This window comes from Phalangium opilio, unplaced genomic scaffold (genome assembly GCF_054372755.1).
Source record: "Phalangium opilio isolate 3A_F unplaced genomic scaffold, DU_Popi_V2 ptg000031l_1, whole genome shotgun sequence".
Classification (NCBI taxonomy): domain Eukaryota; kingdom Metazoa; phylum Arthropoda; class Arachnida; order Opiliones; family Phalangiidae; genus Phalangium; species Phalangium opilio.
The window spans coordinates 9,324,622-9,340,113 of record NW_028324158.1 but is presented as its reverse complement, the minus strand read 5'-3'; the positions used below and the strand labels follow the sequence as shown (position 1 = coordinate 9,340,113).

At 35.2% G+C, this 15,492-nt stretch overlaps 1 protein-coding gene and 1 long non-coding RNA gene across 2 annotated transcripts in view; both read left to right on the top strand.

The window, feature by feature from the left end:
• The window catches only part of LOC149690469 (uncharacterized), a 104,164-nt gene that overhangs the window by 25,765 nt on the left and 62,907 nt on the right, over positions 1-15,492 (top strand). The window lies entirely within an intron of this gene.
• sty (sprouty signaling antagonist) lies at positions 537-5,682 on the top strand. The gene has a single exon (XM_089870004.1). The coding sequence runs from the start codon at positions 1,479-1,481 to the stop codon at positions 2,379-2,381; it is 903 nt and encodes a 300-aa protein (XP_089726130.1). The 5' UTR covers positions 537-1,478; the 3' UTR covers positions 2,382-5,682.

Genomic DNA, 15,492 nt, shown 5'->3' with positions numbered 1-15,492 from the left:
TACGCAAAATCGTTAACGTGACCTTTTTCAAAATAACATTCTTTATTTTTACTATGAATAAAAAGAGGGTGGGGGGGGGTTGAAGGGATTGAAAAATAAGTTACGAAATTACTACGGCGCGTTAAATTACTTCTTTTGGGGTTGGGTGATTCGAGTATTATAAATACACGCGGCAGTACATATTTAAGTTTAAGGCCTAGCAGCGTGTGTGTGTGTGACTGTGTGTGTAGAGTAGAAGGAGGAGGGAAAAAACGCCGACGTTCTGTAGGTTGTAGTAGGATTAACTCCATTCCCCCTCTCTCTACCCCCGTTTATTTATGCTTTCATAGTACTCTAATCAGGCCGCCATCACTAGAGAGACTCGTACATTCATAAATTCCTCTTAGAAAAAAAAAAACTTACTGACTGCCTCTTGCTAAAAATGGACTCAACCGGAAATTGTCGGTTTTTTGGGGGGAATTTCTTAAAGTTTTATACGTTTTTATATTTGACTGTTTGTGTATGTTATTTCGGGTGTGTATTTTTGAAATATTGTAAAAATGTAAGCGAAATAGGCTTAGGTAGGCATATATTTCGGGTGTAATAGGAGTGTATACGCGAGCGTAGAGAAGAGCGAGCGGACTGTGAGCTTGGCGTTTAAAAATCATTGGGGCTGAACTCCTCCGCTACTCCGTGGCGCGGCGGTGGTAAAGTTTAGGTTCCCCCTCGTAAAGGCAACGTTTTCATTCAACACTTTGTCATCCCATTCACAAAAACGTCACGGCTCATTCTGTAGCGCTGTTGGCCCGTTTTGGTTGGCGCATGCGCGTACGCGCGCGTAGCTCCAGGCTGCTTTGTCGACCATTCTATTTCACTCCGAGATTCGCGATAGGAAAGGCTTCCTAACGAGTACCCGAGGATAAGTTTATTTCGTTTTTCCGCACCAAAAGGAAAAATCGTAGGAAAAAAATACAGTCGGGACGCTGAGTTTTTTCGCTCCGTTCGCTTTACGTTACATCAACGTTGGTCGCGTAGTTCCTAGGAACCCGGTGTTAAATAGTTTCGTTGATCGAAAAAAAATAAAGTTTGGATATTTTGACGAGACGTATTTCGGGAAAGCCTACGTAAAAACCGCCATTTTCCATCGGAGCGAAAAAGTGCGGGATGCGGATTTAAGCGGCGCCAGATCTCGGTCGTCAGGCGCGCGTTTTTTAGGCCTAACGTTAACGAGCCACCATCGGTAGTAGCGCTAGGCCGCTTCGTCTCTTGGCCAGAGAGGGAGATTGAAGCAGTTTGTGTAAAAAAGGAGAGAGGAAAAAAATGGAGGATTGTTAAAAATACGATGAGGGTCGAGTTTTGGCGCGTTCCGTAAAGGATAACAACCGATGAACGGATGTACTGGAATTAATCGATAAACGGCACGTCGCTGCCGCAGCGAAAACTCAAGATCAGCGCGGGCGGGCCCGTCTATTAGGCCCACGAGTGAAATCCTATTCTGTATGGCTCAGAATGTTAGTTCTCGCGCGCTAGGCCCTCGGGAACTGATCACGCTGGCACAACCTAGGCCGGGCCAAGCCAGGATTACTAACGATTATATCGAAACGCCGTTAAGGCCCCGGTTACCCTTACCGACATCGTCTTCAAGGGATGGAAGTGGTGCAAGTGAAAAAAGGGCGACGATACCGCCGCCGAAGGACCCTTTGTCCCCGGCTTCTTTGCCGTTACCCACCGTTCACGGAGCGACGGCGGCGGCCAGGCATCAACAAAATGCGCACCACCAACACGGTCGTCGACACCCGACGACGGGTCCTCATCGGGGTTCCTCGCTTAGTTCGGCCGTGGTCGGCGTTACGACGACGGTTACCACTCAACCGACTACTTTTAAAAAGGATAAGGCCCGGGAAGCGGCGGGCGCTTCGGGGCTGCCCGAGTCCGGTGGCGAGGACGGGCACACGGACTCTATTATCTGCCGCGAATGTCGGCGATGTAAGTGCGAGGCGTGTAGGACTCCGCGACCTTTGCCCTCGAAATGGATTTGCAACGATAAGTTCCCCTGTTCGGCGCAGGCCATGGTCGACTATTGCAGTTGCCTGTGTTGCGTCAAGGGCTTGTTTTACCATATAACCAAGGACTACGAGATGGATAGCGACGTTTCTTGCGCGGACAAACCCTGTTCGTGCGCCCCGCACAAATGCTGCGCCCGCTGGACTTGCCTCGGTCTACTGTCCTTGGCCTTGCCCTGCTTGTGCTTCTATTGGCCCTTGCGCGGTTGCGTTCGTCTCTGCGAAATAGGATATTCCGGCGTCACGGGTAAAGGTTGTCGATGTCATCGGCGGACTGAAAAATCATCCACCAAGGCGCCCCCCGAAAAAAGACTACTGGATTCCAATTCGGACTGCTGAGCTAACCAAATTCGCCCGACAAAAAATCGGTTCGAACCGATGGATCCAAACCGACAACAAAATAGAAAACAACCCCCCTCCGTGTCACCACGGATGCTTTAAATGAAATGTTACGAATGCGTGTATATGTGTCCGCGCCTCTTCTAGTTTATGTTTTAAAAAAAATTAAAAAAAAAAGATATACCCAACGGATTTTGTTTATTGGAGTTTCTTCCCCAAAAGATCCAACAAGGAAAATCTAAGTAAGCATCTTCAAGCTTATTATTGAATTTCGATTAGAGTAAAAACCAATATATGATCCCTCCAAACGACCGAACGGCCAACCTAAATCGACACCTTAACAATCAAATATATATAGAACCGGTATAACCAAACTACCCACCTAAAATGAATGGGGCTTCTTCAATTTTTAACTTGCAACAATTTTAAATAAATGTTCCAATGCCAAAAACAGAAAATAGAAATCTTCCTCCCGATATATTAAAAAGGGCCCACTCTATGAAACTCTCTAAAATAATGTAGGAAAATATTGTTAGGTTCTGTAAAAAGCGACATCTATCGTTTAGGTTTGCCGTTTGCGTTTGAAATTTGAAACAAAAACGATTATAAAATGAATACAGTACATTTAATAAAAGAAAAAATTTAAAGAAATTCCTAGATCTTAACTTTATAAACCCCAACCCCCTTCGTCCCCCCTAAGGAGAAACAAAACCTAATGTTACAATTTGTGCATATGTAAATAGCGTAAATATTTTTTCAAAATGTGGATTTATGAATTAAGAAAATTTAAATGAATTTAAACGGGGCTCTCGCGCTTACACTAAGAAAATACTGTTTTATGAAGAATTTTGAAAATTTAAAGTAAAAATAAATATTAAAAATACCCGCCCCCCCCTTTTACCCTCTTACCACCCCCACCCCCAAAACACCCCCTCATTTAAGTCAGCCGTTTTAAAATTAATAATTAATTAATTAATTAATTAAGTTTCCCAATTAATGATTCGAGGATAAATTAGGACCCAATTACAAAAGAATAGGGTTTCTGGATTATTTTTTTATCGAAAAATAATTAACCGGCTAGTTAGATTAGTTAGTTAGTTGTAAAAAAAAATTAAAAGAGAAGTTCAGTTAAATTTTTAATTAAAAAAAAGGGGGGAAAATTAACAATTTAATATAATTAAGAAGAGAAAAAAAAATTGCATTTATTTTCAATTTTTCGATAAATTTTTAGAATTTTTTATTAATTAAAAAAAAAACATAGTCCTAGGCCTAGTCTTATCCCCGATTTTTTTTTTTTTGTATAAAACTTTTTGACTACCCCCTTTTGAAATAATTACAAAATTTTATATATTTATTATTGATTTAAATTTAATAAAAAAAAAAACAAAAATCCCCCAATGACCTTTGACCCCTTAATTCCTCGAAGCAAAGTTAAATCTACAAAAAAAAATATAATAAGTCAAACTTTTTCCTAGGCCCGATAAAACACACCCCTTTTTGAATCAAAACCCAAATTAAAACAATTATAAGCAGGATTAGCTTTTATGTCGTTTTTAATTCAAATAAAAAAATTAAATAATTAAGTAAACACTAAAATATCAATCAATGTTTAAACGTTTTAAATATACCTAAAAAAACTTAAAAAATCTTTATGGCCTCGTCAGAAAAATTTAAAACTAATTTGATGTAAGTCATTGATTGTCAAAAGATACAAAATACAAAAAAAAATAATAATTAATTAATAGAACTTTAATGTTAACTAATAACTTTAAATGTTGTTTTTTGATGAATTTAAAAAAATGTCGTAAATAATTATTATATATTAGGGTGTTAAAAGATAAAAAAGAATAAGCTAGAAAGGCCAAAACTTGAAGAAAAGATATTTGAAAAGATTTAAAGAAAAAAAAAAAGTATATTTTTTTTTTCTTTTTAAATCGCAATTCTAAATTTCCCGGTTATATTATTTTTTAAAAAAAATCTTCATTTTAATTTTAACTAAACAGCGCCATATATTTTTTTTTAATTTTAAAATACAAATTTAACAAATTAATAAAATAAAAATAAAAAAAATAATATTTTTAATACATAAATACCGGTATATAAACAAATTGAAAACTAATATTAATATAAAAATAAAAAAATCAACTTTAAATTAAAATGGCGCTGGTTACTTAAGATTTAAATGTTTTTTTTTAATTTACGCAAATTAAGGAATTTCCCCCCCCCCATCCTTGCCCCATCCCAGTTACCCCCTCAAAAAAATATAAGCCCTTTTTTTGGTCCTGTAAATATCAAAGTAGTGTTAGAATTATAATTAGGATTTAAATTTAAAACAAATTAACAAAAAAAAAAACATTTTTTTTCACCTGAAAAAAATTAACCTATAAAAAAAACTTCGTGAAGAAAAAACAAACCAACAAACTGTATTTATTGTGCTCTGCTCTAAGCCTATCCACATACTATTTTATATATAAAAAAAAAACTATTTATTTGAAGATGAAAAAAAGGTACAAAATATGTGGGTTACGCCGAGGCGCCGACTTGTGAATAAAAACATTTAAACAGTAGTGAAAACATGTGAATTTGGACATTATTTTTATAATTAATAATTATTTTTTTTTCCCTCGACCGTATTTTTTTTTTTTTTTAAAGACGACAATTCTAGAGTTTTTGGGGTGCTAAAAATTATTCCGCAATTTAATTGTTTTAAAATGAAACTAAGTACATGAAATTAAGTTTTTAATTTATAATTATAATTTTCCGTTTTTATTTTTTTATTTCATATTTTACCAATATTCACGATTGCTAATATCAATATCTAAAATTTAAATATTAAATTAGTATAAAGCAAATCCAATAGTTCATTAACACACGTGGATGTATGGCCTATTTTTCCGTCTTTATACTCTCTCTTTAACGCAATAACCTTGCAATTGCATTAACATTGAAACCAACCGAATCAGGGTTAACCTGTTAATCAATGTTTTATGTGCTATAAACCCAAGCAATTGTGTGTCAAAATTTCGCTACAGCTGATTTACAAAAAAAAAGAAAAAAAAAATTATTTAATTATTACATTTACTTAGTTTCATTTTAAATATGATAATTTTTAGCAACTCTAAACTTTGAATTATTCACATTTTTTTTAGGCTTACCCACACACAATTTTTTTTTTTACTATGCAAGGAGTAAACTTTATTGTAGTATATATTTTAATGAGATGAGAAAAAGAGAAATGCCTTTTGTCTTTCATAATTTATTTTATTGTTTATGAATAAAGTAAATGGTAAACTTTGCAGTATATATAAAGTCGTGAATTTTTTGGATGTTTTAATGATGCTGGTCGTGTTTATCCCCCCCCCCCTTTGGGCCCTGACGTAAAATGCGCGTACGCAATTTTAGATAACCCCCAAAATCTTATTGACAACGCGTTTGCTGTGAATTATTGACTAAGGACATGAATTTAAAATTTACTGACAAATTTGTTTATCGCTTTTAAATATTAAATTTTACTTTTATAACTTCAAAAATACCTGAAATTAATTTTCATTAAATTTTTCTTTATTTTATACGAGTCTGGAATAAAATATACGTATTTTTGTCGTCATTGGTCCATTTGTAACGAAATTGGAAACTTTAAGTGCAGTCGGACTAACGACGACATTAAATTCTATGAACCGCTTTTAAATATTAAATTTTACTTTTATAACTTGGAAAATACCTGAAATTAATTTTTATTCAATTTTTCTTTATTTTAAACGAGTCTGGAATAAAATATACGTATTTTTGTCGTCATTGGTCCATCTGTAACGAAATTGGAAACTTTAGGTGCAGCCGGACTAACGATGACGTTAAATTCTATGAATGCTTCTAGACTTACTTAAAAAATAATGAAATTGTGTAATAAATATAAGAATTTCTATGAAAATGAAAAAGAGATAAGCGAATTTGTCTAGTAACGCGATGAAATCGGTCATTACTGATTAAAAGAACTAAACGTTTACCATCTATATCTTTTGCAATTGAGTATAATTTTTATAAGACTTGTAAAAGTACAAATTTTTTTTTCAGGCTGGGTAATTTTTATAGGGGAATGTTTCTAATTCCTTACATTATAGAGTCTAGAGAGCTAACACTCGTGTTAGAAATGACCATAATTAAAATTGGTGTAAATGTTTTATGCACGTGATATCATAATGACTCTCGCTCATTCGAGCTTAATTTGAAGTTTCTCATTAAATTTAGTTTCGTATGACAATGACACTCACTCCGTCGCAATTTTGAAATTACTTTTTAATTATAAATTCATTTTTATTATACTTTACCAGTCTTATAAAAAAAAAATTAATTGCCAAAAAGAAAAATACATAATTCAAAATTATTTTAATTTTTAAACCTACCTACGCCATAGAGGTTTTCGTATTTTTGTTTTTAAACATCGTAAATTATTTTTTTTTTAATTTTTTTAATTTATCGTTATGTGAGACTGAAATGTTTATGTTGGGCCATGACGTGACATAATATACAGATATAAATTAAAAGTTTATAAAATACAATTCAACATTATTTAGTACCGGGTACATCGAACTACCGTTTTAATTTTAGAAAAAAAAAAATAGTTTTAAAAATATTTGCAGGAACATTCTTGTGATATATTTTTAAACCTAAAGGGAAGCTGTCGAATGAAAATGTAAAATGAATTTTTTTTTTATTTTTCTTTTAAATTGTTTCTTAATTAAGTTTGTCATGTATTTGACAATTTTTGACTGCTTTTGTAGCTAGAACTAAATTCTAAAAAATTTAATAATTTTATTTTAAATAATTATAAAAATTCAAGTTTAATATTTGATATAATTTTCATTTGATGGTTTTCCCTTTTTAAAATAAAACAATCGGTGTTTAAATTATGCTGAACTTGGCAATTTTTGTGTGGCTTCCCCAAAAGGTGGCCCCTTAAAATTTTTCTAATCTGCATCCCTAAAAATTACCCCGGATTTTGTTGTGGAGCGTATTCTAAAAAGCGACGTACTGAGGACAGATGTTTGGAAAAAATTGCGTTGATTTTTATTTTTGCGTATTATATGACGGACCCCCTTTTACCAAATTTTTATTTTATATTTTTTGGCAAAAGACCCGGTGGTGGTGGCGTATAGCCTATAGTGTGGGGTTTTTGCGCGAGGCTGTCTCGAGGAACGGGCAAAAATGTTTTTAACTATGGCGCGCGTGGGAAGGGAGAAATCATTGAGGTGTGCACGCGTCCGCTCGTGTGTGGGTAGGATAGGGTCACTCCACTAGCGCCACCACCCCTCCTTCGCTCCCCGCTACTCACATCCCTTACCTTTTTAGAATGAAAAAAAAAAGATAAATTCTATGCCAGTTTTCTTATTCTTCACGAATCTTTGTGTTCAACTTTTTTTTTTACTTTGCGTTTTTTTTTTTTTTATTTTTCGCGCGCTTATTTTCCTTGCCTGATATTTCCTATTGGCTCACTCTTTAAGTTACACTTTATGCGCGAGAGTTACGTTCGCATTGAAGGTATTTTTTTAGAAAAATAATTGCGTATCTCGAGACCCCCAGTTAAGAATTAGTTTTAAATTACTTAAAATTGTTTTATTTGTTAATTTCGTTGCTCGAATTTTAACCAACCATCCATGAGTTACGAACCTATAAGACGTCCGTCCCTTAGTTGCCGTTTTAGGTCGACCGGAAGTCTACAAACGATAACGCGATCGCGATTATAAAAAGGCGGGAAAACAAAAAAAAAAAAAAAAATCTTTTAAAAACATGTAATGCGACGGGGGCCATAATAATATCATAATGTTCGGATTCGGAGTTGGACCAACTCGAGAGAGAGACCCCCTTCAATGTACAATCTTAAATAATATTGTTATCACTCTCGTAGCAGCGCGGAATTCAAATCTAGAATTTTTCAAAAAAAAAAATAATAAAAATGGCGAGAATATTATATATTTTATATTAATATAGGAAATAAATAAATAAAATAGATATAAAAACGCCTAGAGAATCGTTTAGGAAAAGATTTGCAGCTAAGACGACATTTTTAAGAAGAAATATAATATAATATAAAAAAAAAAGCGAAAAACCTCCCGGTGATTTTTATGGCGTCGCTCCGGCAAAATTATTTACGGATATATTTTTCAATGTGAACAAAATTGCGCCTACTCCCTCCTCCTCCTTCAACATCCCCGTCTTTTATACGCCATACCATTTTTTTGAGCCACGCACCACGCTTGCTTTCCCCAACCGGCAGATGTGCGGCTTTTTTTTCTTTTTTTTTTCGTTTCCTCCTACTCCATGGCCTTCTCTCTCTCTCTTATATATTCCTTAGTCCGTTTGCTTGCCCCCCCTTCATTTTTACTGTTTATCCCTATAGAGTAGTAAGTTCTTTCCCTCCCCGGTGACGTTTTATTTTTTTTTCCTTCCCTCCCCGGTGTCTTTTTTTAAAATACGCTTGAACCCCCCCCCCTTACGCGCGGGTGCCCCTAGTGGCGTTTATTTCATTCCCTCCCTCCCCGTCGACGCACAGGAAATGGGGTGCACCCAAGAAACGCAGATTTTACGCGCCAGTCTTTAGAGACGCCATACATATATATATATATAAATTTTTTTTTTTGAAGGGCGAAACTTATATTCTCTATGTCTATGGTTAGAAATGTATTAAAGAAAAGATAGAGAGAACTGTGTGTAGTTTTCTACGGCCCTTTTTAAGAACTATACTATGCCGCTATATATTGCAGCCCATTCCAGGATGTTTCCCCCCTTTGTATACGTACCGGAAACAGTTTTGCATGCGTATATATTTGATTTTATTATTCTTAAATATGTTAGAAAGACTTAGAGAGAGATAGACCTCCCCTTTTTGCATCAACTGTTAATTTTTCTGCCACTTTCTAAACACCATACGGATAAATAATAAATATATTTATTGCGACACTTGCACACCGCTTTGGTATTGCCGTAAATCAATTAAATGAAAATATCCTCTTCTTTTTTTTATTTTCAAAAATTGAAATTATTTATTAGTATGTTAGGAATAAGATTAGCATTTAAATTAAGTGTGGATCGTGGGCGGGCATTTTGCGCGATTAACGAATCTGTTGACTGAATACTTACTTCATTTAAATTATTTTGCGTCGCGCTTTTTGTGTTGACCTTCAGATTTAATTGCGATGATGATTTTAAATTAAGTAATTATTCGGTGTTTACCAAATAATTAGCGCTGTTTGGTAAATTACCCACACCTTACCCGTAATATCGGAGTGGGCATGGCGGGCGCCCTGGACGAGATAGGGTATAGTGGCGCCAAAATTTGGGCGGTTATATTAAGGGGCGCCAAATATGTGCTAGCTCCTGGCGCCATTTTCTCTAGTTATGTCCATGCTTTTGATTAGTTACAATCATAACTATTTGTTTATTTATAATTAAGACAAAATCTCTATGGGAATTTACGCTACGAAATTAGATATGTTACAGATTATTAATGATTAATATTAGACATATTTATTTATTTATTTATTTAATTGAATTGAATTGTATCCATTTATCTGATCAACTCTCAGATATTTCGTCAACTTACAAATGGCGCACTTCCCTACAAAAAGGTTTATTTATTTTCTGCGTCTGGAGTCCGTTTATTTCAGACTCCACTAAACTAACAAAAAGAGGTCCAGACCTTTTTTCTAGAAACCGCGAAATAGATTAAACCCATTATAACTATGGTGGGCGAAAGGGAAGCTTCAATTCAGTGCAGTACAGTCAGTATATTGAAAATATACTTCTGTATACATATATCTAAAAATATATATGTATATATCTACGCTAAATTGCCGGTAATACGCCTCTAGCTAACCCTAAGGGGTATTCTCCAAATAGTATTTAGAGAAGTGTACCCCTGTCCTGTCTACGTCCCCCAGTATAGAGTGTATCCTCCTGAGTAACTCGCATCTTAGAGGAAGGAGTCGAGGTGGAGTAGAAATCACCTTGTACCTTATACCCCCATCTAGGGAAAAGCAGAGAAGTTCTCCCGGCATCCTCAGTGGCATGGGTAGGGTGCGTAAACGTCGACGATGCCATGCCCTCTTGTGTCTTAAAAAAAAATAGAAACAAACTCCCAGGAACTAGCTGCTTAAAATTTTATTTAGCGCTACGCTACGAGGTAGCGGTTAACAATCCCTAAGGTAGGGGGCGTGCGCGAGGTCCTCTGGGAGACTTTCATGCCGCGCATGGCCCATAAACATTGCTACTCCATTTCACCACTCTCCTTTAAGCCAGATCGAGCTGTTATAAGCGAACCGGCGCCCTGGCCATATAATAATCTTATTCTGTATGTATTCTGTTCTGTAGTACCAAATGAGATTACAACCGATATTGCCAAAGGGCTCTTTAGTCTTAGGAGATGTCCGACCTTTTAGCAGGGAGGACGTGTTTCAAAAAAATAAAGAAAAAATAAAAATTGCCTCCAGTTACCTAATAGGACTAGTTATAGATGCTGCTGCAGCATGTTGTAGTATTTTTGTATAGCCAGAAGGTATAAAATGGATAGGTTTGTAGATGGCATGGGTGTGACATGGGGGCCTTCGTCTAAATTTGGAGATTACCTATTTGTAGTAAAATGTTTTAATTTAATTTCTTTTCATTTCATAGAATTTTGTTTTATCGATAAAATTCCTTCAGGGTTGCCACAAGAGTGGGGAATTTTCAAAATGGGATTGTCAAGTGTCTAAGGGAATTTTTAAAATTGTCACAGAAGTCTGGAGACATTCATGATTCGGAATTACGTATTGGTTTGGTCATAGTACTAGTTGTTTTTAATCAAAATATACTTTACTGCAATTAAAAGTAACTTTAGATGATCAGGGGTATTGGGGTAAACCCGTAAAAGTCGGGGAATTTTGAAATGAAAATATATGGCAACCCTGCGGCTGCCTGTGTCGAGTTCTAATTGACACATTTTGATCTTGATAAAATTAGGTTTTTTGGTAGGGTCAAGGGCTTAACGCTGTTAGATTATAGGTAAGCTTTAACTAGAGTTCAGTTTTTCACTATAGGGAGCTGGCAAAGAGGTGTGGCTTAAAATGGCTCCTCCCATTTCCACCATAATGGCGGCAAACTCTACAGAGTGAAAGGCTAGTGGGGGAAAGTACCTGATTGGCTAAGTGAGGGTCTGACGCTTAGTAGGGGAGATTTTCACCCCTTTGCACACTCCCCATACCTTACGTGATTTCAATTTAGCAGACGACAATAGCGCGTAAAAATGTTTATACATATCTCAATTAAATTAACAATAATTATATTATTTCGACAACTATCTCATCTTGTAAATAAATTTTAAAGAAATGATCTTATTTTTAGCTTGGAGCAGTGGAAATGAATTTTGGGATAGATATAAAATTCTATATTTTTAAGCCTGGGGTTAGAGCGGATATGAAAATCTTCCGAACCTTTAAATATATAAGAAAGAAATTACATTTAAAATTTTGGGAAAAGAAATTTACGTTAATTACGAGACTGGTATGGCCCTAAGCTTATTCGTATATATATCTTCATTTCCATTGACTTAATGGTTGGTGACTATCACAATTTTTTAGTATTTCCTGTGACCCTTTTTTTTTCTCAATTTAATACCATAATATTTCCAGCTAATATTATTATTAAATTTTAAAAGAATGTCATTCTCAAGTTTAGCGCCAAATTTGGTCACGTGGGGTTGAACACGTGCCGTATTTATAATCTAATTTAAAATTCGTGTAAAACATTGAATTTATCTCCTGCACATGTGAAATATTTACTAACTAAAGCTCCGCAGGGTTCATACAAACCTGGTAAACCGGGAAAACCTGGAAAAATCAGGGACATAAGTAGTTGACAAAAACCTCAGGGAAATTTCGAATTTTTTAGTAAAATTCAGGGAAATCAGGTAAATTTGTGTCAAACAGGGGCCGAGTAATTAAGCAAAATGTTGATAGGATTAACATTACACTAAACTTTGGAGGCTCATAACTCTGGTTCTACTAGAGATACGGGGATGTCCTTTGAATATGTAACAGTCATATTTGCCCCCCCCCCATTTTCCTCCTTGGTTAACATTTGATCCATAGGATACTCCATATACGGGAAAAACCTGGAAAATTCAGGGAAGTATATGGGGAAAAACCTGGAAATCTCATGGAAATTTGTTTTCCAAAAGTTGTATGAACCCTGAGCTCGTGAGTTTTCGTTAGAATCTAACTCACGTTACTTTTAACCTTCAGTTGCTATAATGGGATTTTGACAACTGTCCGATCCCTTGCGAGGCTACCAGTCTTATTGGTTATTATTTTACGGAAACATTAAGACGTTTAAAATGTGTACATTTTGTTTGATCGTTTGATACAGCCATTAAATATCGAACCTTGGTCGATGCATCGACGGGAGGCCCGAGGGTGCTACTGTGTTTTATTAGCATAAATATATATTAAAGTGATTCGTACAATCAAATAGTGCATAGATTTATGTATGTATGTATGTACTTTATGCTAAATTACCGCTTAGTTGTTTTGGACTATTTTAATTCATTTTTTTAAACTAATATATTCAAATAATTATCTTTCATCAGACCCTCGAGGTTTTAAAAAAAGTTATTAGAGTATAGTTCTGTTGGTTTCAGTAATAATAATAAGACAGTAAAACAACAGTTCTGAGGGTATTTATTTTTAATATTTTGCCGTCTTTGAGGAACAGTGGTTAAATTGCAGCTATTGAGGGGCGGGTAGTTAAATTGCAGCTATTGAGGGGCGGGGAGTTAAATTGCAGCTATTGAGGGGCGGGTAGTTAAATTGCAGCTATTGAGGGGCGGGTAGTTAAATTGCAGCTATTGAGGGGCGGGTATTTAAATTGCAGCTATTGAGGGGCGGGTATTTAAATTGCAGCTATTGAGGGACGGGTATTTAAATTGCAGCTATTGAGGGACGGGTATTTAAATTGCAGCTATTGAGGGACGGGTATTTAAATTGCAGCTATTGAGGGACGGGTATTTAAATTGCAGCTATTGAGGGACGGGTATTTAAATTGCAGCTATTGAGGGACGGGTATTTAAATTGCAGCTATTGAGGGACGGGTATTTAAATTGCAGCTATTGAGGGACGGGTATTTAAATTGCAGCTATTGAGGGACGGGTATTTAAATTGCAGCTATTGAGGGACGGGTATTTAAATTGCAGCTATTGAGGGACGGGTATTACAATTGCAGCTATTGAGGGACGGGTATTACAATTGCAGCTATTGAGGGACGGGTATTACAATTGCAGCTATTGAGGGACGGGTATTTAAATTGCAGCTATTGAGGGACGGGTATTACAATTGCAGCTATTGAGGGACGGGTATTACAATTGCAGGTTCGGATATTATTTCAGAATAATAGAGCTTGCCAGCTTTATATTTTAATACATATTTGAATTTAATTAGTAGCATAATTTTAAATACGAATATGAGTAATATTTCAAATTTGAAATAAGTATTTAAATAACAAAAAGAGAAATAATTTCAACACAAAAATTATACTCGTAGAATATTTCCCAATATATACTTCTAATACGTCACGCTTCTACCTTTAATTATTAACCGAATAGTATCTTATAGTCAAAATAAGTAGCAGCTTTTATTCACAAAACCAAATCAAAAAACTTTTCAAAATATCCTAACTCGGGGCCATATAGAATTTTTTTTTATTTCTATATTATCGTGCCTATTTTTTTTTTTTAAGAGTCGCGATGGCGGTGGCGTAGGTGTAGCTAAAAGTCACGTGACAGGAAACTCGCGCGTGTGCGGAGGCAAGTGCGTTAAGCATTTATTTCACCCCCCCCCCTCTCCTCCAACTCCCTTTAACTTAGAACTTCTTCGTTCGTCTCTTGGCTTCTCAATTTTGCTGCTTTTTCTTTTACCCCCCCTTCTTCCCCCCCCTTCTCCATCTTCAATCTTTCGTCTCTTCTACCCCCCTCCCCCTCCCCCTCCCTGGGCTCTACTTCCAAAAAAAAAATGATCTTGAAATAAACTTTTAGAAGACAAATTTAGTTTTTATGCCAAAAAAATTCTAATTTTGTTTTTTTTACTTAGTTTTTTGGCCAGTTTTATATTTTATTTTTTTATTTTTTTCAGGGGTGTTTTAAAGGAGTATTAATGTTTTTGAATATTTTTTAATATTTACTAAGGTGCTAATTATTGAAATAAGGTTAGGGTTTTTAGGAATATGGGAATTAGGGAAGGCCATGGGAATGTTAGGGGAACTTAGTTAAGATGAAATTAAAGTCGAGGAGTGTTGTGATTATTATTTCAGAAAAAAAATTAGGAAAAGTCATTATTTCAGAAAAAAATTAGGAAAAGTCATTATTTCAGAAAAAAATTAGGAAAAGTCATTATTTCAGAAAAAAATTAGGAAAAGTCATTATTTCAGAAAAAAATTAGGAAAAGTCATTATTTCAGAAAAAAATTAGGAAAAGTCGTTATTTCAGAAAAAAATCAGGAAAAGTCGTTATTTCAGAAAAAAATCAGGAAAAGTCATTATTTCAGAAAAAAATTAGGAAAAGTCATTATTTCAGACAAAAATCAGGAAAATCCTAATTTTTTCAGAAACAAAATCAGGAAAAATCATAATTTTTTTCAGAAAAAAAATCAGAAAAAAATCATGAAATATTTCAAGAAAAATCATAATTATTTCTTAAAAATAAAAAATCATGAAAAATTATAATCTTCCAAGAAATTAATAATACTTTGGAAAGGTTTTTTGATGGTCAGAAACTGAGAATGGTTTGTTTGGTCGGAATAGTTGTAAGGGAAGCAGGTGACACGGTATAAATCGGACCCTCCACAGCCGTTCACACTACCGACTGGCGGTGGCGGCGAGGATATCGCCGGAAGTGCATTGGCTGCAATTTTTGGGGAAGTATACATGGGCCAGCTGTTTCCGAACGGAAGCCCCGAGTATTTAGGGAAGCCCTAGAAATAAAAAGAAACGTCCTCCCTCTTATTTCTCACGAATATTACTTTTCCCAGAATACACGCGGCGCGCGCTAACTATATCTTTGACGATTAATTTCATCTCGTACGCACCAATGAGT